Source organism: Bubalus kerabau, chromosome 2, assembly GCF_029407905.1.
Source record: "Bubalus kerabau isolate K-KA32 ecotype Philippines breed swamp buffalo chromosome 2, PCC_UOA_SB_1v2, whole genome shotgun sequence".
Taxonomy (NCBI): Eukaryota; Metazoa; Chordata; class Mammalia; order Artiodactyla; family Bovidae; genus Bubalus; species Bubalus kerabau.
Window position 1 is genome coordinate 198,977,750 of NC_073625.1, and position 21,870 is coordinate 198,999,619.

The 21,870-nt window shown below is 49.7% G+C and overlaps 1 protein-coding gene across 2 annotated transcripts in view; it reads left to right on the plus strand.

Annotated features, from left to right (window-relative positions):
* BTD (biotinidase) overlaps positions 1–21,870 on the plus strand; it is a 43,932-nt gene that overhangs the window by 20,254 nt on the left and 1,808 nt on the right. The window contains exons 2-4 of one of the 2 annotated variants that reach the window (XM_055569973.1): positions 2,453–2,723; positions 7,992–8,141; positions 18,460–21,103. In XM_055569973.1, coding sequence (XP_055425948.1) covers positions 2,469–2,723; positions 7,992–8,141; positions 18,460–19,632 — 1,578 coding nt within the window. In that variant the 5' untranslated portion in view covers positions 2,453–2,468 and the 3' untranslated portion in view covers positions 19,633–21,103. Of the gene's footprint in view, positions 1–2,452; positions 2,724–7,991; positions 8,142–18,459; positions 21,104–21,870 lie in introns of those variants that run through there. The other variant, XM_055569974.1, reaches the window with a different exon arrangement.

A 21,870-nucleotide genomic window follows, 5' to 3' on the forward strand; every position in this document is an offset into this window, starting at 1 on the left:
GGGCCCTGATATTCCTGGGGAGCCCCCCACCCCTCAGCCACGGGCATGGCTCCCAAGCCAACTCCGGGCCCCCTCGCATCCTGGCCGCCCCCAGCCCTGCCTTTCAGAGCTCCTGCCACATGAAGAATTCGGTTAAAACGTCTGCGGTGGCACCACTTTGCAGCAGGGACGCTGTGGTGCCTATTTTTACTCGAATGACTCGTTCTCTGCTGCCTCAGTAGGCTTACTTCCTTTGGAGTGTGACTACCTGGCTGAATCTGCCTAACCGCTCATTCCTGACTGACCTCTGTTCACGCAGAAATGATGGCACCTTTTGTAAAGAATCTAAATTTATTTTCTCAAAATAGAAAGAAAGGTGATTCCGTGCCATTTCCGCGAGTTCCTTGCTTTGCCAGATTGCAGTCCCTGAGACGTAAACAAAGGTTCTGCGTCCCCACATCAGTGGTGGGCAGCTCTTAGCTGAGGAAGGAGGGCCCTGCAAACAGCACCCTTGCTCCAGGGCCTCCTGACCTGCCCCCACCCAGCCCCGGGTCATCTGCCCCCCAAGCACCCCCATCACGGGCCTCGTTTTCCTCCCTCTTAGGGAGAGACCTGGGTTCAATCCCTGGGTTGGGAAGATTCCCTGGAGAAGGGAAAGGCAACCCACTCCAGTATTCTGGCCTGGAGAATTCCATGGACCCTATAGTCCATGGGGTCGCAAAGAGTTGGGCACGACTAGCAACTTTCACTCACTCCCTCACTCAGGGAGGCCATGGCCTTACATTGCGAATGTGACTTTGAAGATGAACGTATCCCCCCGCAAACCACTCTCCATTATCATCATTCTGAAACCAGAGCTGGAATGTTAAACAGATTTTGAGACTTCAAAAATTATTCCTTGCTGGTCTTCAGAAACAAAACTCAAGTAAGAAAGCTTATCAATTGCACTTCTGTTTCTGCTCAAAAGCTCCTGACCGAGGGCTCAAAGGCCCCTTGTTCTGACCTCCTGACACGGCAGCGCCCCAGGGCCTGGCGTTTGGGTGGACCCTTTATTCCCCAGGGAAGGAGGGGCAGTTTGCGAGGAGCCGCCGGGGCAGGGGAAGGCACGCCACCCGGCCGGAGCAGTCTCTGAGTCTGTGGGGGTTCTGACGGAGCACCCGGAGCCGGGCTGCTCCTGAAAATAGTTACAGTTGCTTTTGTTTTTGGAACTTTTGCAAGAAAAAGAAATTTGTGGTGCCTGGAGAGCCTGGTTTCGGAATGCAAGCACAGGGCCTCTGAGTCAGACTTGGGCGGGACGTCATTTTCTCATTAAGGAACAGAATATGGTTTCTTGATCTGTTTCTGCTGTCTTGATGTTTAGCTGGATTCCTGGGTGGTTGGTCAGCCTGGGTACATCTCCAGAGAGCAGGGGGCCCGGCCTTGGCACCACCCGGCAAATCTGTGTGCCAGGGGAGGGGCTTTGGCTGCCAGGCCAGGTCGATTTTCAAGGCAGAACTGTGTGTAAAAACGCCCAGTGACAGATAACTATTAAAAATTAAAATTCCTGTTCTTGGGGGGAAAAGGCACACACAGAAGTGTCATTGTGAGTGATATGATTTACTTCTAATCTCTTACAGTACGAGCTAGAAAGCTGAGTTTCCTTTCCAGAAAATTCTCATTTATTTTCAAAAAGTTGCATTTTATTACTGCTGAAGGATTTTAATTTCCAAATGAGTATGCTTTTTTTTTTTTTAAAAAACCAGGAGTTTTGGAAATCCCAGAGACAGAAGTAGAAAAAGTCGCAGTGTATGATGGCAATTCTCAAGTTCAAGGAGGGGTGAGGGGAGCCATGCTGTGATGGCAGACTTCTTTTAGCCCATCTGTAAACTGACATTTAAGTAGAAGTCGGCAGTTTCTCTGCACCAAGTTAAAGACTGTTGTGCTGGCTAAGGGGAGGCTTATGTGTAAGCCTTTATAGAAGTATATAGATACTCACTACCAACCGAAGAAAGGCAGGGAGAGCTGTGACGCGTCGGGTTTTATGGCTAGGGGAGCCGAGCTGTACTTTGAGAACCAGCCATCACAGCCGGTCTGGACGGTTGACCAGCAGCATGAGCGTGCATATGGAGGGCAGGCTGTGGGGTGTGGGGGTACGTCACAGAATGATGTAAAACCATCAGACTAGTTATTATTGCCTAAATCTGAAGCCTGCAGCTAGAAGAGTCCTGCTGGGGAAACAATCGCGGGCAACACTGGGTCTGTTTTGGAAATGTTCTGATCCGGACGGTTAACACACTGAGCCGTTTTATTAAAGGGCCCTCGCTTCATGTTTGGAGAGAATCACACACCCTTTTATTAGGAACGTGAAGCAAAGCCTTTGAGCTGCAGCGTCTTGGCAGGTAGTTGCCGGAAATAACGAATCGCATCTGTGGAAGCCCCGGTCCTGGCAGGATCCTGGCCTCAGCCGTCCTCTCCTCACCCCTTCCCCTTCTAGACTGACCAGTGGCGCCATGTCCAGAGCCGGCCGGCAGCTGGCCCTTCTCCTGTGCGGTTGCTGCGTGGCTGTGGCCGTCCCGGGGGGCCTGGCCAAGGAGGGCTGTCCGGCTGAGCCCCGCCAGGCCTCCCACTACGTGGCCGCCGTGTACGAGCACCGATCCTTCCTGAGTCCCGACCCGCTGGCCCTCACCAGCCGCGAGCAGGCCTTGGAGCTCATGCATCGGAACCTCGACGTCTACGAGCAGCAAGTGACAACCGCGGCCCGAAAGGCAAGGCTTGCTCAACAGGGTGGGCTGGCCCCGGGTCGGTGGTCCCCCGCAGCCCCTCTGGGAAATCAGACCCAGAGTGCTGAGCTGAAGGAATTAGGTGGCTCAGTTCAGTCCAGTTGCTCAGTCGTGTCCGACTCTTTGCGACCCCATGGACTGTAGCACACTGGGCCTCCCTGTCCCTCACCAACTCCTGGAGTCCACCCAAACTCATGTCCATTGAATCGGTGATGCCATCCAATTATCTCATCCTCTGTCAACTCCTTCTCCTCCCGCCTTCAGTCTTTCCCAGCATCAGGGTCTTTTTCATTGAGTCAGTTCTTCACATCAGGTGGCCAAAGTATTGGAGTTTCAGCTTCAGCATCAGTCCTTCCAAAGAATACTCAGGACTGAGCCGCATCAGGGAGCTAGAGGCCCGCTACTCAGAGGGCGGTCTGCAGACCAGCAGCATCAGCCTGCCCGCCAGAGCCCGTGAGAAATGCAGAACACAGGGTCCCGTCCTAGACCTGCAGAGTCGGAATCTATTATTTTGTAAGATCCCCAGGTGATGCTTCCCCTCCAGCCTGGGGGACATGCCGGGCCAGGCCCCTGGTTATCACACGTGGGGGCTGCTAAACCAACTGGGTGTCTGGTGGCTCCCATGCCCACAGAGTGGGCCAGGGTGCAGGCCGGGGCCTTGGCTTTCTTTAAAGCACCCCCAGGAGGAAGAAGGTGCAGAAACACTGCAAAGCTGCCTGCCTGCTGGCCGCTCCCGCTCTTGGAGGCTTTCAGAGTCTAACTGAACCAGGGAGCCACCCCGGAACGAGTTTGCTGCCTCCTGACGATGCGGGGGGCTCATTGCTGGTCCCTGTGCTGGACCCCGAGCAGCCCGAGGGCCCGGTCCAGACAGAACCGAGCCCAGTGGACAGAGTGGACTGGTGCCGCCTCTGTGCCGGGGAAGAAGGGGGGTACCAACTGGAGGGAGGGCCGGGGGGGAAGAACCAGCGGGGCTGCTGAAGGATGCCCCATTCTTGGGGACAGGTGGGGACCCCCTGGGGGCAGAGGCCCGTGCCTGTGAGGTCGGGGGCAGACCATGTGCCCAAGCAGCCCCCCACCCCTGCTCAGGGAGGCCAGCCCTGCCCGGCCACGTTCTGACATGCGGCCTGTAGCGCAGGTACGTGGAGCACACTGATGTTGGAAGGGCACCTAGAGACCATGTCCTCCTGCTTCTGACCCAGACCCTCCTCCTCTGTTCCCAACCTGATGCCCAGCCCTGGATGCCTCCAGGGCCCAGGGCTCCCCGTCCACTTGAAGACGGTGGGAACTCCTGGGAAAGAGCTTTCTTTCCATGAGCGACAGTCAGCCTCCCTGCCACCGCCGCCCATCGCCCTGTCCTCCGAGCCCAACAGGACACACTGAACCCCACTGCCCCCAACCCACGCTGCCTCCCCCAGAGCACAGCCTGGCTTCACGGCCGGGATCTCTCCCCAGGCCCATTGGGGGTCTCTCCCAGGCCCATTGGGATCTGTCCCCAGGCCCATCGGGATCTTTCCCCAGGCCCGTCAGGATCTCTCCCCAGGCCCATCGGGATCTCTCCCCAGGCCCATCGGGATCTGTCCTCAGGCCCATTGGGATCTGTCCCCAGGCCCATCCGCAGCTCCTGGACAGAGGCGGTTCCAGCCCTTCCCCCAAGGCTTTCTGGGTTACCCCATACCCTGAACTGTGCACAGCTCTGTTGAGGACAGGGTGGAGCAGACCTGTCTCCATTCTCAGTCTAAGTGTTGTCCCCAGATGAAAAGCTTTTCACAGTTACATCTCGCTGTGGGCTCGCCAGGCACTTGCTGTCAGTTGCAGCCCCCGAGGCCTTTTCGCACAGACATACACACTGCCAAGGCCGTGCCATCGTGTAAGGTGAATTGATTTAATCTGATAGCAAAGCCTCCCATTGATGCCATTAAATTTCATCGTTCCAGCCTGTTGGGCTATTTGGGGATCCGTACGGGCGTCCTGCGTATCAGTTACCATCACTCACGTCATTCACACCTCCTGGACACAGCTTGTTTCAGTCTGCCCTGAAGTCGGTGTAAAAACATCCCAGGCCATGCCCCCAGGCCTTCTCCTGACACAGATCCATTCTCTGCACGGGGGCGTTGGCTTGCACCGTGCTGAAATGTCACCCCCTTTCCCTCCATCCTGTCCACAAAACCACACGGAGACATTCGGCAGCTGCCGTACTGAAACCCAGAGACCGTGACTGCAGTATCCCTGCCTTTTCATCACCTGCCCCCAAATGAAACATGTAACATGTTTTTATTAAACGTACACTGGCTGCAGACATCGTTCCATCTCTACCTGTGGTCCAGGAGCAAGGATGAAGCTGTTGATCTGGTCATTTTTAGGACTTACAGACATCTTAGCTCCCCTACATGGTTATGTGTGTTAAAGTCACCTCTAAGACAGGTTGATGTCAAGTGTGTGTCAAAGTTTTGTATCAAACATGCTATAAGGGCAGAGGTTCCTGCAGGCCAACAAGTTCTCTCTTGACAGAGGCATTTACAGTGAAGAAAAGGAGTCATGCTTAAAGATATCAGGCTGGGAGCTCACCTGGGTTGGCACTCGGAATTCCTCAGGAGTTCTTGGGCTACTGCTGTATCAGGAAACTGCTCAAGCCCTTTGTCAGGCCTGCAGAGTGCTTCCTAGAAGGCATCAGACCCCGAGTTTTGCCTCTGCTCCAGTCTGAGTCCTCATTCCTGGCAGGCATGTAGTTAGGACATGCAATTTAATATTAATAGGTATACATAACTGTTACTTTCCACAGGTAACCATTCAGTGCTTTCAAAGCTTTTTAATAAAGGAAAAACATTTGTCCAAGTATAATTTGCAAAAAGTTAGAAACGTGACTCTTACACATAGAGAAGAATGGACATGTGTCAAAGGTTTTATTTAACTCATTAATTAGCCAAGGAACCAGTAAGGTGGTAAAGCTGGCTCAAAAGAGAATTTGAGGAAGAGATGTGAGTGTATCCATCAGCCAAATGAATGTGGAAATGAATCTGCTAATAGAGACAAAACTGGCTAATGCTGCCCTGTGCCGCGCTGTGCTTACTCGCTCAGTCATGTCCACTCTCTGCAACCCCACGGACTGTAGCCCGCCAGGCTCCTCTGCCCCTGGGATTCTCTAGGCAAGGATGCTGAAGTGGGTTGCCATGCCCTCCTCTAGGGGATCTTCCCGACCCAGGGATTTAACCCAGGTTTCCTGCATTGCAGGAGGATTCTTTAGTCCTACAGGGCAATAAAACATCATCTTTAGGGTGATGTTTTGTTAAACAGCAAAGGCAAACAATGGTACATTCACCAGATAAATGATCCTCCAATGCGCTTGTCAGTCAGTACTCTGCTCTACCGTGGAAACACATACGTATACAGAGAATGTAGACAGACATTCTTCATCTTGTTTATTTCTGAGTTTGCGATAATTTTCCTTTCTAATGTGCAGTAAGATGACCAAACGCATTTTCTGCCGGAGGGAATGAATTTTGCTGTGATCTTTCTGGAAGGCTATTTGGCAACGTATGTTAAGAATTTAAATTTTTTTCCTATGTTTGACTCTCAGTATTTTCACTTATAAAGCTTTATTTATAAAGAAATACCAGAGTTCCAATCAAAGATTTGTGAACAGTGCTCATCCAGAAAGTGTTTTGAGTGCCCTGTAGGCAGGTGGTCACCACCGTTGTCCAGCAACAGAGGATAAACTGTGGCGTCTTCTTAAATATTATCCAGTGTCTAATACAAGTGATGTTTCTGAAGGTGTCTTTGTAGTTTTTTTTTTTTTTTTAATAATTTTGTTTATTTATCTCTGGCTGCACGGGACTCACTGCAGCGCACAGGCTGTCTCTAACTGTGGTGAGCAGGGCCGACTCTTCGTTGCGGGTGTGCGGGCTTCTCATCGAGGTGGCTTCTCTTGTTGCAGAGCGTGGGCTGTAGGCACTCGCGTTTCAGTGACTGCAGCACTCGAGCTGGGTACACGGCGCTTGCAGGCTCCAAGGAGCATGGGCTTAGTTGACGTGGTGCCGGGGCTCAGCTGCTCTGCAGCACAGGGAATCCTCCCAGACCAGGGACTGAACCCGTCCCCTGCATGGGCAGGGGGATTCTTACCCACTGTACCTCCAGGCAAGTCCTGGCATCTTTGTAGTCTTGATGGTTCTGTAGTGAGAGCATCAAGATAGAAAACTGTATGTTTTTTATTGTCTCAGTTATACACACACACACACACACACACATAGACGGAGAGGGGAAAAAATGAAATCAGGATGTTAGCAATTCCTATCTTCATGATACAGGCTTAGGAATTCTTCCTTTATAATTTCTGTTTTCCAAATGTTCTACAAATAAGCTTTCATGGGTTTTATATAGCCAGGAAAAAGTTATAAGGGTGTGCAGTGCATTCCGGAAATCAGTGACTCAGATTGCCTGTTACTCTCGATGACTCGTGCCTGCCCGCCGCCCTCCGCCACCACTCGCCGTGGCTGAGGCTCCAGGCTTGGCACCTTCAGCCCAGTAAGAAGAGAGCGGCTGCAAAGGGCCTGGCCCTGTCTGTTCGGGCTGTCTCAGGCAGCTGCCATCCCCCTGGGCTGCCCCAGTTGTGAAGAGGCCTGTAAGGGGCCCAGGGCTCTAAGCGGAGTCTCCTAACTCCCAGGGAGAGAAACGCAAGTTAGGCCCCAGTCCTGGTTCCTATGCTGAAATCAGCTCGACCCTGACCCCCCAGCCCAGGGGAGGCCCACCTCTGCTGCACGTTAGAGTCACCCGGGGCCCTGTAGACAAACTCTGTCCCTGGGACCTGCTCATAGCCGACAGAAGCAGATTCTAGGCACGGGCCGCCGGATCACCCTGGGACAGCCAGTGTGTTTTAAGAAGCTCCCCTGCCTGACGGAGAAGCGCAGTGAAGGCTGAAAGCCACTGGACTATTGGTAGCATGTGTGTTGAGCATGGCGTTCAGGGCCTGTTGTAGTTCCCACTGCAGCCCCCAGGGCACCACCCCGGCTCCTAACCCCGCTCCCTCCGGCCAGGCTTACCTGTCCCCACTGCCCCCGACCAGCCCCAGGCACGTCCCTGGCTCCAGGAGGACACTGTCTCGGTTCCCTGAGAGTCAGACCCAGTGAACTGTTCCCCCCAAGGCTCAGATCCCTGGCCCTCCGGTCCCTGGTTCTGAGCGGCTGCGGGTCGGCTGTCGGAGGCATGCGGGCTGCTTCCGGCATCTGCTGACAGACTGTCCTCTGATGTTTTGACTTACAGGGTGCACAGATCATAGTGTTTCCAGAAGACGGCATCCACGGATTCAACTTTACAAGGACATCCATTTACCCGTTCTTGGACTTCATGCCATCTCCCCACTCAGTCAGGTGGAACCCGTGCCTGGAGCCCCACCGCTTCAATGACACGGAGGTAAGTGAGGGGCCTGGCTTCCCTCCTAAGGGGGCAGGAGGCACATGGAGCTGGGCCAGGCCAGGGGCCAGGAGCCAGGACGTGCAGAGCCCTTCAGATCCTGAAAACCAAGCCGAAGCTCCCTGTGCCCCACAGTTAGAGTGTCCGCTACTACGAGGCCTTTACTCACCTGCGGCTCGTTGTGGTTTTCAGTCACCAAGGAATGCATGAATATGTGTTAGAACAACAGACCAAACAGAAGTTAAAAAAGCGGGGCTTCCCCAGTGGCTCAGTGGTAAAGGATCCAGCTGCAGGAGACGTAGGCTCGATCTTGGTCCAGGAAGACCCCATGGTGCTGCAGAGCGGCTCCTCCTCTGAGCCAGCGCTCCGGAGCCCGGGGACCGCGGCTACCGAAGGCCAAGCCCCCTGGAACCCCCTCTTCATGGCAAGAGAAGCCCCCGCAACGAGACGCCCGACACTGCCGCCAGAGAGTGAGTAGCCCCCACTCACTGCGGCCGGAGAGAAGGGCTCCCAGGAACAAAGACTCGGCACAACCAAAAATCAATAATTAAATTATTGTAAAAACTTAAAAAAATGCAAGTCCACTTCAGCACGCCCCATGCCCCATCCTACCCTGCTTTCTAGAGAAAACTATGAATGATTGGACGCACCTCCAACTATTAATATATTCTTGTCTATGCATCCAGCAGATACTGACATCGTTTTTATTTTAAAGTTTTTTCGTTGATGTATGGTTGATTCACCGTGTGTTAATTTCTGCTGTACAGCAAAGTGGTTCACTTACACATACGCCGTTTTTTATGTTCTTTCTCGTGTTGGTTTATCACAGGATGTTGAATATGGTTCCCTGTGCTGTATCGTAGGACCTCATCTGTCTATTTTATAGACAGCAGTTTGCATCTGCTAACCTCAAACTCCCAGTCCATCTCTCCCGCAGCCGCACCCCACCTCCCCGGCCACCATCTGCTAACCTCAAACTCCCAGCCCATCTCTCCCGCAGCCGCACCCCACCTCCCCAGCCACCATCTGCTAACCTCAAACTCCCAGCCCATCTCTCCCGCAGCCCACAGCCCCCCTCCCTGGCTCTCCTGCAGCCCGCACCCAGCCTCCCCGGCTCTCCTGCAGCCCGCACCCCACCTCCCCAGCCCCTGCAAGTCTGTTCTTTGTATCTGTGAGCCTGTTTCTGTGTCATCCAGTGAAGCCACTCAGTCATGTCCGACTCTTTGTGACCCCATGGACTGTAGCCTACCAGGCTCCTCCATGTGTGGGATTTTCCAGGCAAGAACACTCAAGTGTGTTGCCATTTCCTTCTCCAGGGGATCTTCCCGACCCGGGGATGGAACCCTGCTCTCCCGCATTATAGGCAGACGCTTTACCATCTGGGCCACGCGAGAAGCCCTGTTTCATAGATAAGTTCGTCTGAGTCCTATTTTACATTCCGCATCAAAGTGATAGCGTGTGGTGCTTGTCTGTCTCCTTCTGACTCACCTCACTTACTCTGATCATCTCTTGAGTCCATCCCTGTTGTTGTCCATGGCATTACTCCATTCTCATGGCTGTGTGACCTCCCACTGTGTATGCGCACCACATCTTCCTAATCCCTCTGTCAGTCAGTGGGCGCTTAGGTTGCTTCCGCGTCTTGGCTATTGTGTGTGGCGCTGCTGTGAACACGGGGGAGTGTGTCTCTTTTGGGATTAGTCTTCTCCAGGTACATGCCCAGGAGTGGGCTTGCTGGGTCCTCTGGCTGTGCTGGGTCTTGGCTGCTGCACCTGGGATCTTTGTTGTGTCCGGCGGGACCTTTCCTTGCAGCACAGAGACTCTCTAGTTGCAGCTCACGGGCTCACTAGTCATGGCACACTAGTTGCTCCGTGGCCTGTGGAATCCTAGTTCCTCAACCAGGGATCAAACCCGCATTCCCTGCATTGCAAGGCAGAGTCTTAACCGCTGGGCCACCAGGGAAGTCCCTTTGGTTTTTTGAGGAACCTCCATAGTGTGTCCCGCAGCGGCCGTGCCAATTTGCATTCCCACCTCCACTGTTGGAGCGTTCTCCTTTCTCCATACCCTCTCCAGCAGTTGTTTGTAGACTTTTTAATGATGGCCATTCTGACTGGAGTGAGGCAGTTTTGATTTGCCTGTCTCTAATAACTAGCAATCTTGAACATCTCTTCATGTGCCTGTTGGCCATCTGTATGTGTCTTCTTTGGAGAAATGTCTATTTAGGTCTACTGGCCATTTTTCAATTGGGTTTTTCTTGTTGTTCCATTGTATGAGCTGTTTGTGTATTTTGGAAATTGAGCCATCGTCTGTCACATCATTGGCAATATTTTCTCCTGGTCCGTAGGCTGACTTTTTGTATTGTGTCCTTGGCTGTAGAAAAGCTGTTTGATTAGGTCCCATTTGTCTGACTTTGCTTTTTTCCCCTCAGCTTGGGAGACTGACCTAAGACAACATTGGTTTACAATTCATGTCAGGAAATGCTTGCCTACGTGGTCTTCTAGGAGTTTTATGGCGTCATGTCTTATATTTAAGTCTTTAAGCCGTTTTGAGTTTACTTTGTGTGTGGTGTGAAGGTCATTGATTTACTTACATGTGGCTGTCTAACTTCCCCAACACTGCTTCCTAAAGAGACCGTCTTTTCTCTGTTGTATATTCTCGCCTCCTTTGTCGAAGGTTAGTTGACCATAGGTAAGTGGGTTTCGGAGAAGGCAATGGCACCCCACTCCAGTACTCTTGCCTGGAAAATCCCATGGATGGAGGAGCCTGGTGGGCTGCAGTCCGTGGGGTCGCTAAGAGTCGGACACGACTGAGTGACTTCACTTTCACTTTTCACTTTCACGCATTGGAGAAGGAAATGGCAACCCACTCCAGTGTTCTTGCCTGGAGAATCCCAGAAACGGGGAGCCTGGTGGGCTGTCGTCTATGGGGTCGCACAGAGTTGGAGATGACTGAAGCGACTCAGCAGCAGCAGCAGCAAGTGGGTTTATTTCCAGGCTCTCTCTGTTCCACTGATCCGTGTTTATTTTTGTGCTAAGACCACACTGTTTTAATTACTATAGCTTTGTAGTCTTGTCTAAAGTGTGGGAGGGTTATGCCTCCTGCTTTATTCTTTTTCTTCAGTATTGCTTTGACAATTCTGGGTCTTTTATGGTTGTATACAAATTTTAGGGTTATTTGTCCAAGTTCTGTGAAAAATGTCATGAATAATTTGATAGGGATCACATTAAATCTGTAGATGGCTTTGGATAGTATGGCCGTTTTAACAAAATTAATTCTTCCAATATAAGAGCATGGAATATCTTTCCATTTCTTTAAATCATCTCTAGTTTTCTTTCTTAATGTTTTATAATTCTCAGCATATGTCTTTCCCGACCCCTTGGTCACATTTATTCCTAAGTATTTTTATTTTATTGAAACAATTTTAAAAGAGTTTTTTTTTTTTTTACATTCCCTTTTGGATAATGTATTTTCAGTGTACAGAAATGCAACTGATTTCTGTACGTTAATCTTGTATCCTGCTACCAGACTGAAGTTGTTTATCAGTTCTAGTAGTTTTTGTGTGGATCTTTAGGGTTTTTTTTTTTTTTTTTTTTTTAATAGTATTGGGCTTCCCTGGTGGCTCAGAGGTAAAGAATCTGCCTGTGATGCAAGAGACCTGGGTTCGATTCCTGGGTCAGAAATATCCCTGGGAGAAGGGAATGGCTGCCCACTCCAGTAAACAGAATCATGTCATCTGCATAAAATGACAGTTTTACCGCTTCCCTTCCAATGTGGATGCCTTTTTTTTTTCCTTGTCATTGCTGTTACTAGGGATTTCCAATACTATGCTAAATACAAGTGGTGAGAGTGGGCATTTTTGTCTTGTTCCAGATTTTAGCAGGAAGACTTTCAGCTTTTCACCATTGAGTGTTATATTGGCTGTGGGTTTGTCATAAGTAGCTTCTATTAAGTTGAGATATGTTTCCTCTCTCTCTCATCTCTACTTTGGTGAGAGTTTTTTTTCATGAATGGATGTTGAATTTTATCAAAAGCTCTTTCTGTGGTTTTTGTCTCTGGTTGGTGTGATGTATCACATGTTGATTTGAGTACCCTGAACCATCCTGTGACTCAGGGTTGTGACCCTAGGATGAATAGCCCACTTGTGGTATATGATCTTTTTTATGTGTTGCTGGATTCAGTTTGCTAATATTTTGTTGAGAACTTTTCCATGTATATTCATCAAAGATATTGGCCTGTACTTTTCTTTTTTGGTAGTGGCTATGGTTTTAGTATCAGGCTGAGGGTGGCTTCCTAGAGTGTCTTTGATTTCACTTGTTGTGATTGGTCTGTTCAAATTGTCTATTTCTTCTAGCTTCAGTTGTGGTGGGCTGTATGTTTCTAGAAACTTGTCCATTTCATCTAAGTTGTCTGAATTGTTAGCACATAATTGTTCATAGTATTTTCTCCTGGTCTTTTATATTTCTGTGGTATCAGTTGTTATTTCTTCTTTTTCCTTCTTTTGTTTATTTGGGGTCCTCTCTCTCTCTTTTGTTTTTGTTGAGCTTGGCTAGAGATTTGTTGATTTTGTTCAGCCTTTCAAAAGACCACGTCTTGGTTTTATTGATTTTTTTTCTGTTGTTGTTTTAATCTTTATTTATTTCCTCTCTCATCTTTATTATTTCCTTCCTTCTAATGCCTTTAGGGGCTATATATAAAATTTTATTTCTTTGTTTTTGGCTGTGCTGGATCCCGTTGCTGTGGGTTTTCTCTAGTTGTAGTGAACAGGGGCTCCTCTCTGCTGCAGCATGCAGGCTTCTCACTGCAGCGGCTTCTCTGACTGTGGAGCCTGGGCTCTAGGGCGTGCAGCCTTAGCAGCTGTGGCACGTGGCTCAGTAGTTGCAGTTCCCGGGCTCTGGAGCGTAGGCTTAATAGTTGTTGCCCACAGGCCCAGTTGCTCCACGGATGTGGGATCCTCTGTGAACCAGGGATTGAACCCGTGTCTCCTGCACGGGCAGGTGAACTCCCTACCCCTGGGCCACCCAGGGAGCCTCTGACTTTCAGGAAGGCCTGTATCACTATGAATGTCCCTCTAAGGACTGCTTTTGCTGCATCCCATAGGTTTTGTATGGCTGTGTTTTCATTGTCATTTGCTTCAAGGTATTTTTAAGATTCTTCTTTGATTTCATAATTGATTGACCCTTTGGTTTTTGATAGCATGTTGTTTAGTCTCCATGTAACCTTTTTTTTTTTTTCTCATTTCTTTTTCTGTGGTTGATTTCTAATCTCATGCCATTGTGGTCAGAAAAGATGCTTGAAATAATTTATGTCTTCTTACATTTCTTAAGGCTTATTTTGTGCCCTAGTATGTGGTCAATCCTAGAGAATGTTCAATGTGCACTAGAAAAGAATGTTTTTGGTTTTTTTTTTAATGTAAGGTCCTAAAAATATCAATTGAGTTTAACTGTTCTATTGTATCATTTAGGATTGCTGTGCCTTATTGATTTTCTGTCTGGAAGATCTGTCGTTGATGTGAGTGAGCTGTTAGTCTCCTACTACTATTGTATTCCTGTCAGTTTCTCCCTTTATGTCTGCATTTGTTTTATGCATTAAACATTCGGTGATCCTATACTGGGTGAATATATATTGACAAGTGTAATATCCTCTTCTTGTACTGATTGTTTTCTCATTATATAGTGTCCTTCTTTATCTTTCTTTATGGTCCTTGTTTTAAAATCTATTTTGTCTGCTATGAATATCGTGACCCTCATTTTCTTGTCATTTCCATATGCATAAAATATATTTTCCCATCCCCTCAGTTTTTTTAACTTATCTTTATTTGGCTGTGGTGGGTCTTAGTCACAGCATGCAGGATCTAGTTCCCCAGCCAGGGATCGAACCTGGGCCCCTGCACTGGGAGCGAGGAGTGTTAACTACTGGACCACCAGGCAAGTCCCCATCGCCCACTTTCAATCTGTGTTTGTCCTTCGTCCTAAAATGAGTCTCTAGTGAAGTGAAGTCGCTTAGTCGTGTCTGACTCTTGGCAACCCTGTGGACTGTAGCCCACCAGGCTTCTCCGTCCATGGGATTCTCCAGGCAAGAATACTGAAGTGGATTGCCATTTCCTTCTCCAGGGGATCTTCCCAACCCAGGGATCGAACCCAGGTCTCCTGCATTGCAGGCAGATGCTTTAACCTCTGAGCCACCAGGGAAGCCCAAATGAGTCTCTAGTAGGCAGGATATTGTAAGCACTTTTTTTTAACCCAATCTGCCACTCTTTCTTTTGATTGGAGCATTTAGTCCATTGACATTTAAGGTAATTATTGATAGATATGTATTCATTGCCATTGTAGACTTTATTTTCTAGTTGACTTTTTAATTTCTTTTTTGTTCCTTTTTCTTCTTCTTTTTGTGATTTGATGATTTTCTTTTTGTATTATACTTACGTTCTCTTTTTGTTTTTCTGTGACTCTATTGTATGTTTTTTATTTGTGGTCACCCTGTTTTTCAAGTATGTTAACCCCTTCCTACATCTCCTTGCATTAGACTTATAGTCACATGGGTTGAAACACATTCAGAGAAAAAAATCTACTTTTTCTTACTCTCCTCCCCAACATTTTATGATTTTCATGTCCTCTTTTTCATCTTCATGTTTATTCTTTTGCTGTTCATTGCCTTCACAAAATTTTTGATTTTTTTTAAAAAACCTGTATAATAGTTTATTGAAGTGATTTACTTTCCAGTTGTGATTTTCTCTTTTCCATAGATTCTTGCTTCTTTTCTATCTAGGGAAGACCTTTCAATATTTCCTTTAGGGTAGGTTTAGTATTGCTGTATTCTCTTAGTTTTTTGCTTGTCTGAGAAATTATTTATCTCTCCTTCTATTCTAAATGATAATCTTGCTGGGTAGACTATCCTGTGAAAAGTGAAAGTGGAAGTCGCTCAGTCGTATCTGACTCTTTGCGACCCCATGGACTGAAGTCCGTGGAATTCTCCAGGCCAGAATACTGGAGTGGGTAACCGTTCCCTTCTCCAGGGCATCTTCCCAACCCAGGGATCAAACCCAGGTCTCCCACATTGCAGGCACATTTCTTACCAGCTGAGCTACCAGGGAAGTACAGACTTTTCCCTTTTAAGACTTTTTTAAAACTCTTAAGACTCTTTTATGAGTGTATCTTACTGCTCCCTTCTGGCCTGCAACTTTTTTGTAGAGAAAGAAAGAAAGAAACGGAAGTTGCTCACTCATGTCCAACTCTTTGCAACCCCATGGACTGTAGCCCACCAGGCTTCTTCATCTCTCAGATTTTCCAGACAAGAATACTGGAGTGGGTTGCCATTTCCTTCTCCACGGAGTCTTCCTGACCCAGGGATTGAACTCAGGCCTCCAGCATTGCAGGCAGATGCTTTACCCTCTGAGCCACCAGTGAAGCCCATTTCTGTAGAGAAATCAGCTGATAGCCTTAGGGGGTTCCCTTGTAATTAACTCTGTTTTTTTCTTGCTGCCTTTAGAATCCTCTCTTTATCTTTGACTTTTGTCATTTTAATTATAGAATGTCTTGGTGCAGGTCTGTTTCCGTTCGCCTCGTTTGGGACTCTCTTTGCTTCCTATATCTGGATATTTGTTTCTTTCTTTCATTTTGGGAAGTTTTCAGCCATAATTTCTTCAAAGAAATTTTTGATCCTGTTTTGTTTTTCTTCTCCTTCTGGAGTCTCTATTATGCTTAGATTGGCACACTTTATATTATCCTGTGTGCACACGTGTCCTCAGTCGCTCAGTTGTGTCCTACTCTTTGCAACCCTGTGGACTGTAGCCTGCCAGGCTCCTCTGTCCATGGGATTCTCCAGGCAGGAATACTGGAGTGGGTTGCCATGCCCTTCTCCAGGGGATCTTCTCAACCAGGGATCAAACCCATGGTTCTTGTGTCTCCTGCATTGCTCTTTACCACTAGCGCTGTCTGGGAAGCCCATAGTATCCCATAGTCCCTTACGTTGCTTTCATTTTTTTTTCTTTTTATTTGACTTTCTGTCTGCCCTTCTGATTGGGTGATTTCCATTATTCTATCTTCCAAGTATTTATTCATTCTTCTGCATTATTTAATCTGCTATTCATTGCCTTTAGCTCAGCTTTTGTCTGGACAAGTGAGTTTTCTAATTTTTCTTGGCTCCTCTTTATAGCTTCTAGGTCCTTTTTATGGTAATCTGCATTTTTATCAATCGCTCTTCTTAATTCCTTCAGTATTTTCATTATCTCCTTCTTGAATCCAGTGTATATTAGGCTGATGAGGTCTGTTTCATTGTTTGTTCTTTCAGGGGAATTCTCTTGATCTTTTAATTGGGAATGGTTCCTCCACTGTATTTGACTTATATTTCTCTTGCTCTGTGAGTTTAGGAGAAACAGTGATCTGCTGTGGTCTTGGAGGTCTAGTCTAGCTTTATGGGGTAGCCTCCCTGGGTAGCCTATGTGGGTTTGGTATTTTTGGTGTGAGGGCTGTCTTTGGTATAGATGCCTGCTGTTCTTCCCTAGGTCTATATTGGTCATTATCCCCTGGATAGGAGGTATGACAGGCGTCGTGGTGACCAGAGCCTGCGCTGGACGTTGAGCAGGGCCTCCTCTTTGCTCAGTGGTTGTCACTGCCCACTGAGGGCCAGATCTGCTCCCGAGCTGTTGGGACAGAAGCCCCCAGACCCATTTCTGAGCTGGGGTGTGAGGGAGCCGGGGAGCTGAGGGGGGCTGGAGCACTCCTGCTGGGAGAGAGCCACTAAGTATTCCTCTGCCAGCACTGTCCTCCCTGAGTGTGCTCCGTGGTGTCACCTGTCACCTGTCGCGCAGGCGTACAAAGCCTTCTGCTCTTGGCACTGCTCTCCGTCCCTTCTCAACCACGGGAACACGGGCAGCCTGCCCTGGTGTCCCTCGGGTGGCGTTCTCACAAGGCCAGCGCAGCTCCGCTGAAGTCAGGCATCCCGAGCACAGTAGTTGCACACCTGGATCTGCTGCGGGACCTGCGGAAGCAAGCCGCACCCTGCCGGGCCCCGTGTGCATGTCCCCACAAGCACACGGCCGCTAAGGCCGGACCCGTCCCAGGCCCGGGAGCTGCCCCCTGGGATGTCCCGGGGCGCTGAGCTTACGGAGCGGGCAGTGGGGGGGTGACCCGCACAGTGGCAGGGGGAGGGCTCGGATTCCTGCCGCTACATGCGGGCGACCACGGGCGCTCCCGCAGAGCTTGCAGAGGTACGCTGTCGTCAGCGCCCAGGGAGACGGAGGCTGCTGTGGTGGGCCCACCCCTCCCACCCCTCTGGGCGGTGTGCGTTCACAGTGGGGTTTTGATGGGGGTGCAAGCCCTCCATGAGCGTGCCAAGACTGAGGCTCCTACGGCAGGCCCACCCTCGCCTTGCACGTTTGTTAACAAAGGCTCTTCACTTCTGTGGCCGGCCCAGGCTTCTTCCGCATACACCCCTGCCCCCCACCGTGCTGCAGCCCCCTCAGGCTGTCTGCGTGCAGCCCTCTGCAGTCCTGGCCCTCGGGCTATCCTCTGAAGCCTGAGTTTCAGCACCCAGCCCTGCTGCAGACATCGGTGCATGCATGTCTCTAGTGCAGGCTGGTGGCTGGACCGTCCCTTTCTGTCTTGGTGAAGGGGCTTTCCAGGGTGTACGACCCTTTCCTCTTTCACAGCTACTTCTTAGGGGTGCAAGTCCCGTCCCAATCCACCCCCACCCCGGCTTTTTTTTCTTTCATTCTATCCGGTGTGTGGAGATTTCTCTTATGATTTTGGGTGTTTAAAATGGTCTGCCAGCATTCAGCAGGTATTTTGTGAGAATTATTCAAGATGGAGGTGTATTTTGATGTGTATGTGTGAGGAGGTGAGCTCCACATCCCCCTATTCTGCCACACTGATTGGACCCCCCCGCCAGGATAAACATCTAAAATTATTTTTTCAAGAGCACGGTGTTTTCCCTTTAAAGGACTTTGTTGCACTTTGCATCCCCAGTAACAGCACATGAGCGCTTGTTTGCCTGTCCTTTGGTCAGTGAGAGATAGAATAGTCTTTTTAATTTTTGCCAGTCTTATGGAGGTGAGAAATGACACCTCATTATCATATTAATCTGTATGTCCTTACTACTAAAGAGACTGAGCGTCTCCTCAGGTGTCTGTTGGCCATTTGTATTTGTTCATCTGTAGCCCGCTTGTTCATATTCTCTGCGTGCTTTCAGTGGTGGGTACTCTTTTCTTATTGATTTGTGTTAGCTGTTTATATATTATGGACATAATACAGGTACTACTATAAGATTATAAGAAGAAGGCAGGGTTTAAAACTTCCTTCGTTGACACTTTTATTTCCCCCTCTAGGTCCTCCAGCGCCTGAGTTGCATGGCTATGAAGGGAGAGATGTTCCTGGTGGCCAATCTTGGGACAAAGCAGCCTTGTCATAGCAGTGACCCAGGGTGCCCGAGTGATGGGAGATACCAGTTTAACACGAACGCTGTGTTCAGCAGTGATGGAACCCTGGTTGACCGCTACCGCAAACATAACCTCTATTTTGAGGCAGCGTTCGACACCCCTCTGGAGGTGGACCACACAGTCTTCGACACCCCCTTCGCTGGCAAGTTCGGCGTCTTCACTTGCTTTGACATATTGTTCTTTGACCCTGCTGTCAGGCTCCTCCGAGACTCTGAGGTGAAGCACGTTGTGTATCCGACTGCCTGGATGAACCAGCTCCCACTCTTGGCAGCCATTCAGATTCAGAGAGGTTTCGCCATCGCCTTTGGCATCAACTTTCTGGCTGCGAACACCCACCACCCATCTCTGGGGATGACGGGAAGTGGCATACACAGCCCTCTGAAGTCCTCTTGGCACCACGACATGGAAAGCCCTGAAGGTCACCTCATAGTTGCTGAGGTAGCCAAAAACCCACCGGGTCTCGTCAGTACAGGGAATGCCACAGGGAAAACGGACCCATTCCACAGGAAGTTTTTAGAACTCTTGGCAGGGGATCCCTACTCAGAGAAGGATGCCCAGGACGTCCATTGTGATGCGGCCCCCAAATCAACCACGAATGCCTCTCCCACGTTTAACTCTGAGATGATGTATGACAATTTCACCCTGGTTCCCGTGTGGGGAAGGGACGGCCACGTCCACGTCTGTGCAAACGGCCTCTGCTGTCATCTGCTTTACCAGAGGCCCACTGTGTCCCAGGAGCTGTATGCCCTGGGGGTCTTCGATGGTCTTCACACCGTGCATGGCACCTACTATGTCCAAGTCTGTGCCCTGGTCAAGTGTGGGGGTCTTGGCTTTGACACGTGTGGGCAGGAGATCACAGAGGCCACGGGGATGTTCGAGTTTCACCTGTGGGGGAACTTCAGTACTTCTTATATCTTTCCAATGCTTCTGACCTCAGGGATGACGCTGGAAACCCCTGACCAGCTGGGCTGGGAGAGTGATCATTATTTCCTGAAGAAGAGGGGACTGTCCTCTGGGCTGGTGACGGCAGCTCTCTACGGGCGATTGTATGAGAAGGACTAGGGGTGTGGGAAATGCCCCCCACATACACACACCGGCACAGGCTGAAGCTCACGGCAGTGGGACCTCCTCTTTGCCCCAGAGCCCATCTGGGAGGCAGGGAGGAGGTAGGGAGACAGGCTGCGCCAGGGTCTTTCCCTCTTAGGTGGAAATTAGTGAGGTATTTTCTGGTATTTTATACTCGTTTCTATTTTTCAAGCCATCTCTTCCCCCAGCAGATCTTTCATCACACAATTGTTTTAAGAGCTCAAACAAAAATAAACGTCAGCTTATATTTCACATGTCCACAAGACGGCTAGTTCTGCGTGTTGTGTGTGCTTTTTCTTGTTGATCAAGTGACTCCCAGCATATACGGGTATTTCACAAGCCTCAAACATTATCGAGGGTAAGAACACTCAAAGCAAAAGCCATCTTAGAATGGCTGCCGTGGGGACTTTTCCCTGCCGGTGGCCAGAATTCAGACCGATCAGGCCACAGCCACCAGCGGCCCCAGCAATGTGGAGCCTGAGGCAGCTTTTGAAAACAGAGGGGAAGCTTTTCTCAAATCTGCCTTTCTGCTAGTGATCGGAATGTGTCAGGCAGGCCTCAGCATTACTGGAAAGAAAGAGGGCTGTGCCCCAGAGAGAGAGAGAGGCTGGAAAAAGTGCTGAAGAGAGGGCAGCGATGGGAACAGATGAGTAATAGGATTCCTGGGCACAGTGTGTCTCATCCAGGGATTCCAGGCACGTCAATAAATCACGCTGGCTCTGGGCAAGCGCCTTCTGGCTGCCCAGCTGTGAGGGATGGAGCGATGCTGTGAACTTAGGGCCTTCTCCTTGCAGACAGGTGGCCGGAGCGGCCTGGGGCTGGCGCATGCAGACTTTATCCAGTCACTGGACAGGTGTCTTTGGAGAGCCCACCACAGCCAGAGCAGGACCTCCCACAGAGTGAACTGTAGATGTAAGATCGTATTTAGTGTGTGAAGACCGTTTTCAGGCCACTGGTGTCGGTATTCCTTGTGTCCAACATTTCCAAGTTGTTTTGACTCTATGCCTAGTAATTATCTCAGATCATTTTTAAAGTGGAAAATGGATAGGTTTTTTTTTTTTTTAAAGAAAATGGATAGTTAGTTTTATGTGATTTGCCTCTTCAAGATATAGCTAGTTTCATCTCCGTTATAAATTAGGTGTTTTAAAGCAGTATGTGCATATATATATAATATATAATTAATTGTTATAATTATACAAAGCGAAAAATGAGATTCTTTGCCCATCTCCCACAGTGTGGCCTTCTGGACCCTTCTCTGGCTCTCAGGCAGGATAATAAAGAGCACAGATCCTAGCGTCAGACTGGCCGTTGCTTTCTTGGCCTCCTGGTTTGCACTTCCCCACACAGACCTCGCCTATTTATTTGACCTTGTTGCGCCCGTTTTCTTCTGCATGGAATGTGTGTTGAATCATTCACGTGGGAAAGAAGTGAAGACCCACTGACTCACTGCCTGCTTGCAAAGGCCTGGAATGAATCAGGCCGGCCTGCAGGGAATTTGCAGACACAAATCAGGATTCCCGAGGAAACCCGGGAGGTCCCCCTGGAACAGAACGGGGACCTCTCCCACCAGATGCTGGCGCAGACCCAGGAGGGGTGAGCTGGCGGCGCCACGCGGTTCCGGATGTGGCCACGGCCGCCGCCCCAGGGAAGCAGAAATCATCTCAGAAATGCACATCTTGCTTCCTGCCGAGATGATTCAGATCAGCCCGAGAGAGACAGGGGCCAGGCCTACACGCAGGCGTGGTGCAGCTCCTTCACCAGCAGACGCTTCTGAGGCACCTGCTGGATTCACCTTCTGCTCCCGCGAGCAGAGCACCGAGAACTTTCCCAGAGCTACTATCTACTGAGGATTCAGAACGAACTGCAAACAAAGCAGAAACGAGGGGGCGGGGGGGGGGGGCGCTTCCACGATGAAAAGCAGTTGCCAGATGGCAGAGCAAAGCGGAGGGTAGGGGAAATGAGCAAAATAAATCATTTTCAAGATAGAAAGAAAAAAGAACCCATGACTCATGGTCAGGACATGCTATTGTGAGCTGCGATCCTGAAACTCAGGAAGCAAACGGTGATCCGGACCACAGCAGAGAGGCGGGACGCCCCGGGGTGTACTTTTGGCAGAATCGGGCTTGGGGGAAGGGCCGGTCCGTGCGGTTTACCATAAAGGTGCAGCTGGGCCTGTCTGCGGTTTTCCTCCAAGAGGAAGTGAGAGGCAGCAGT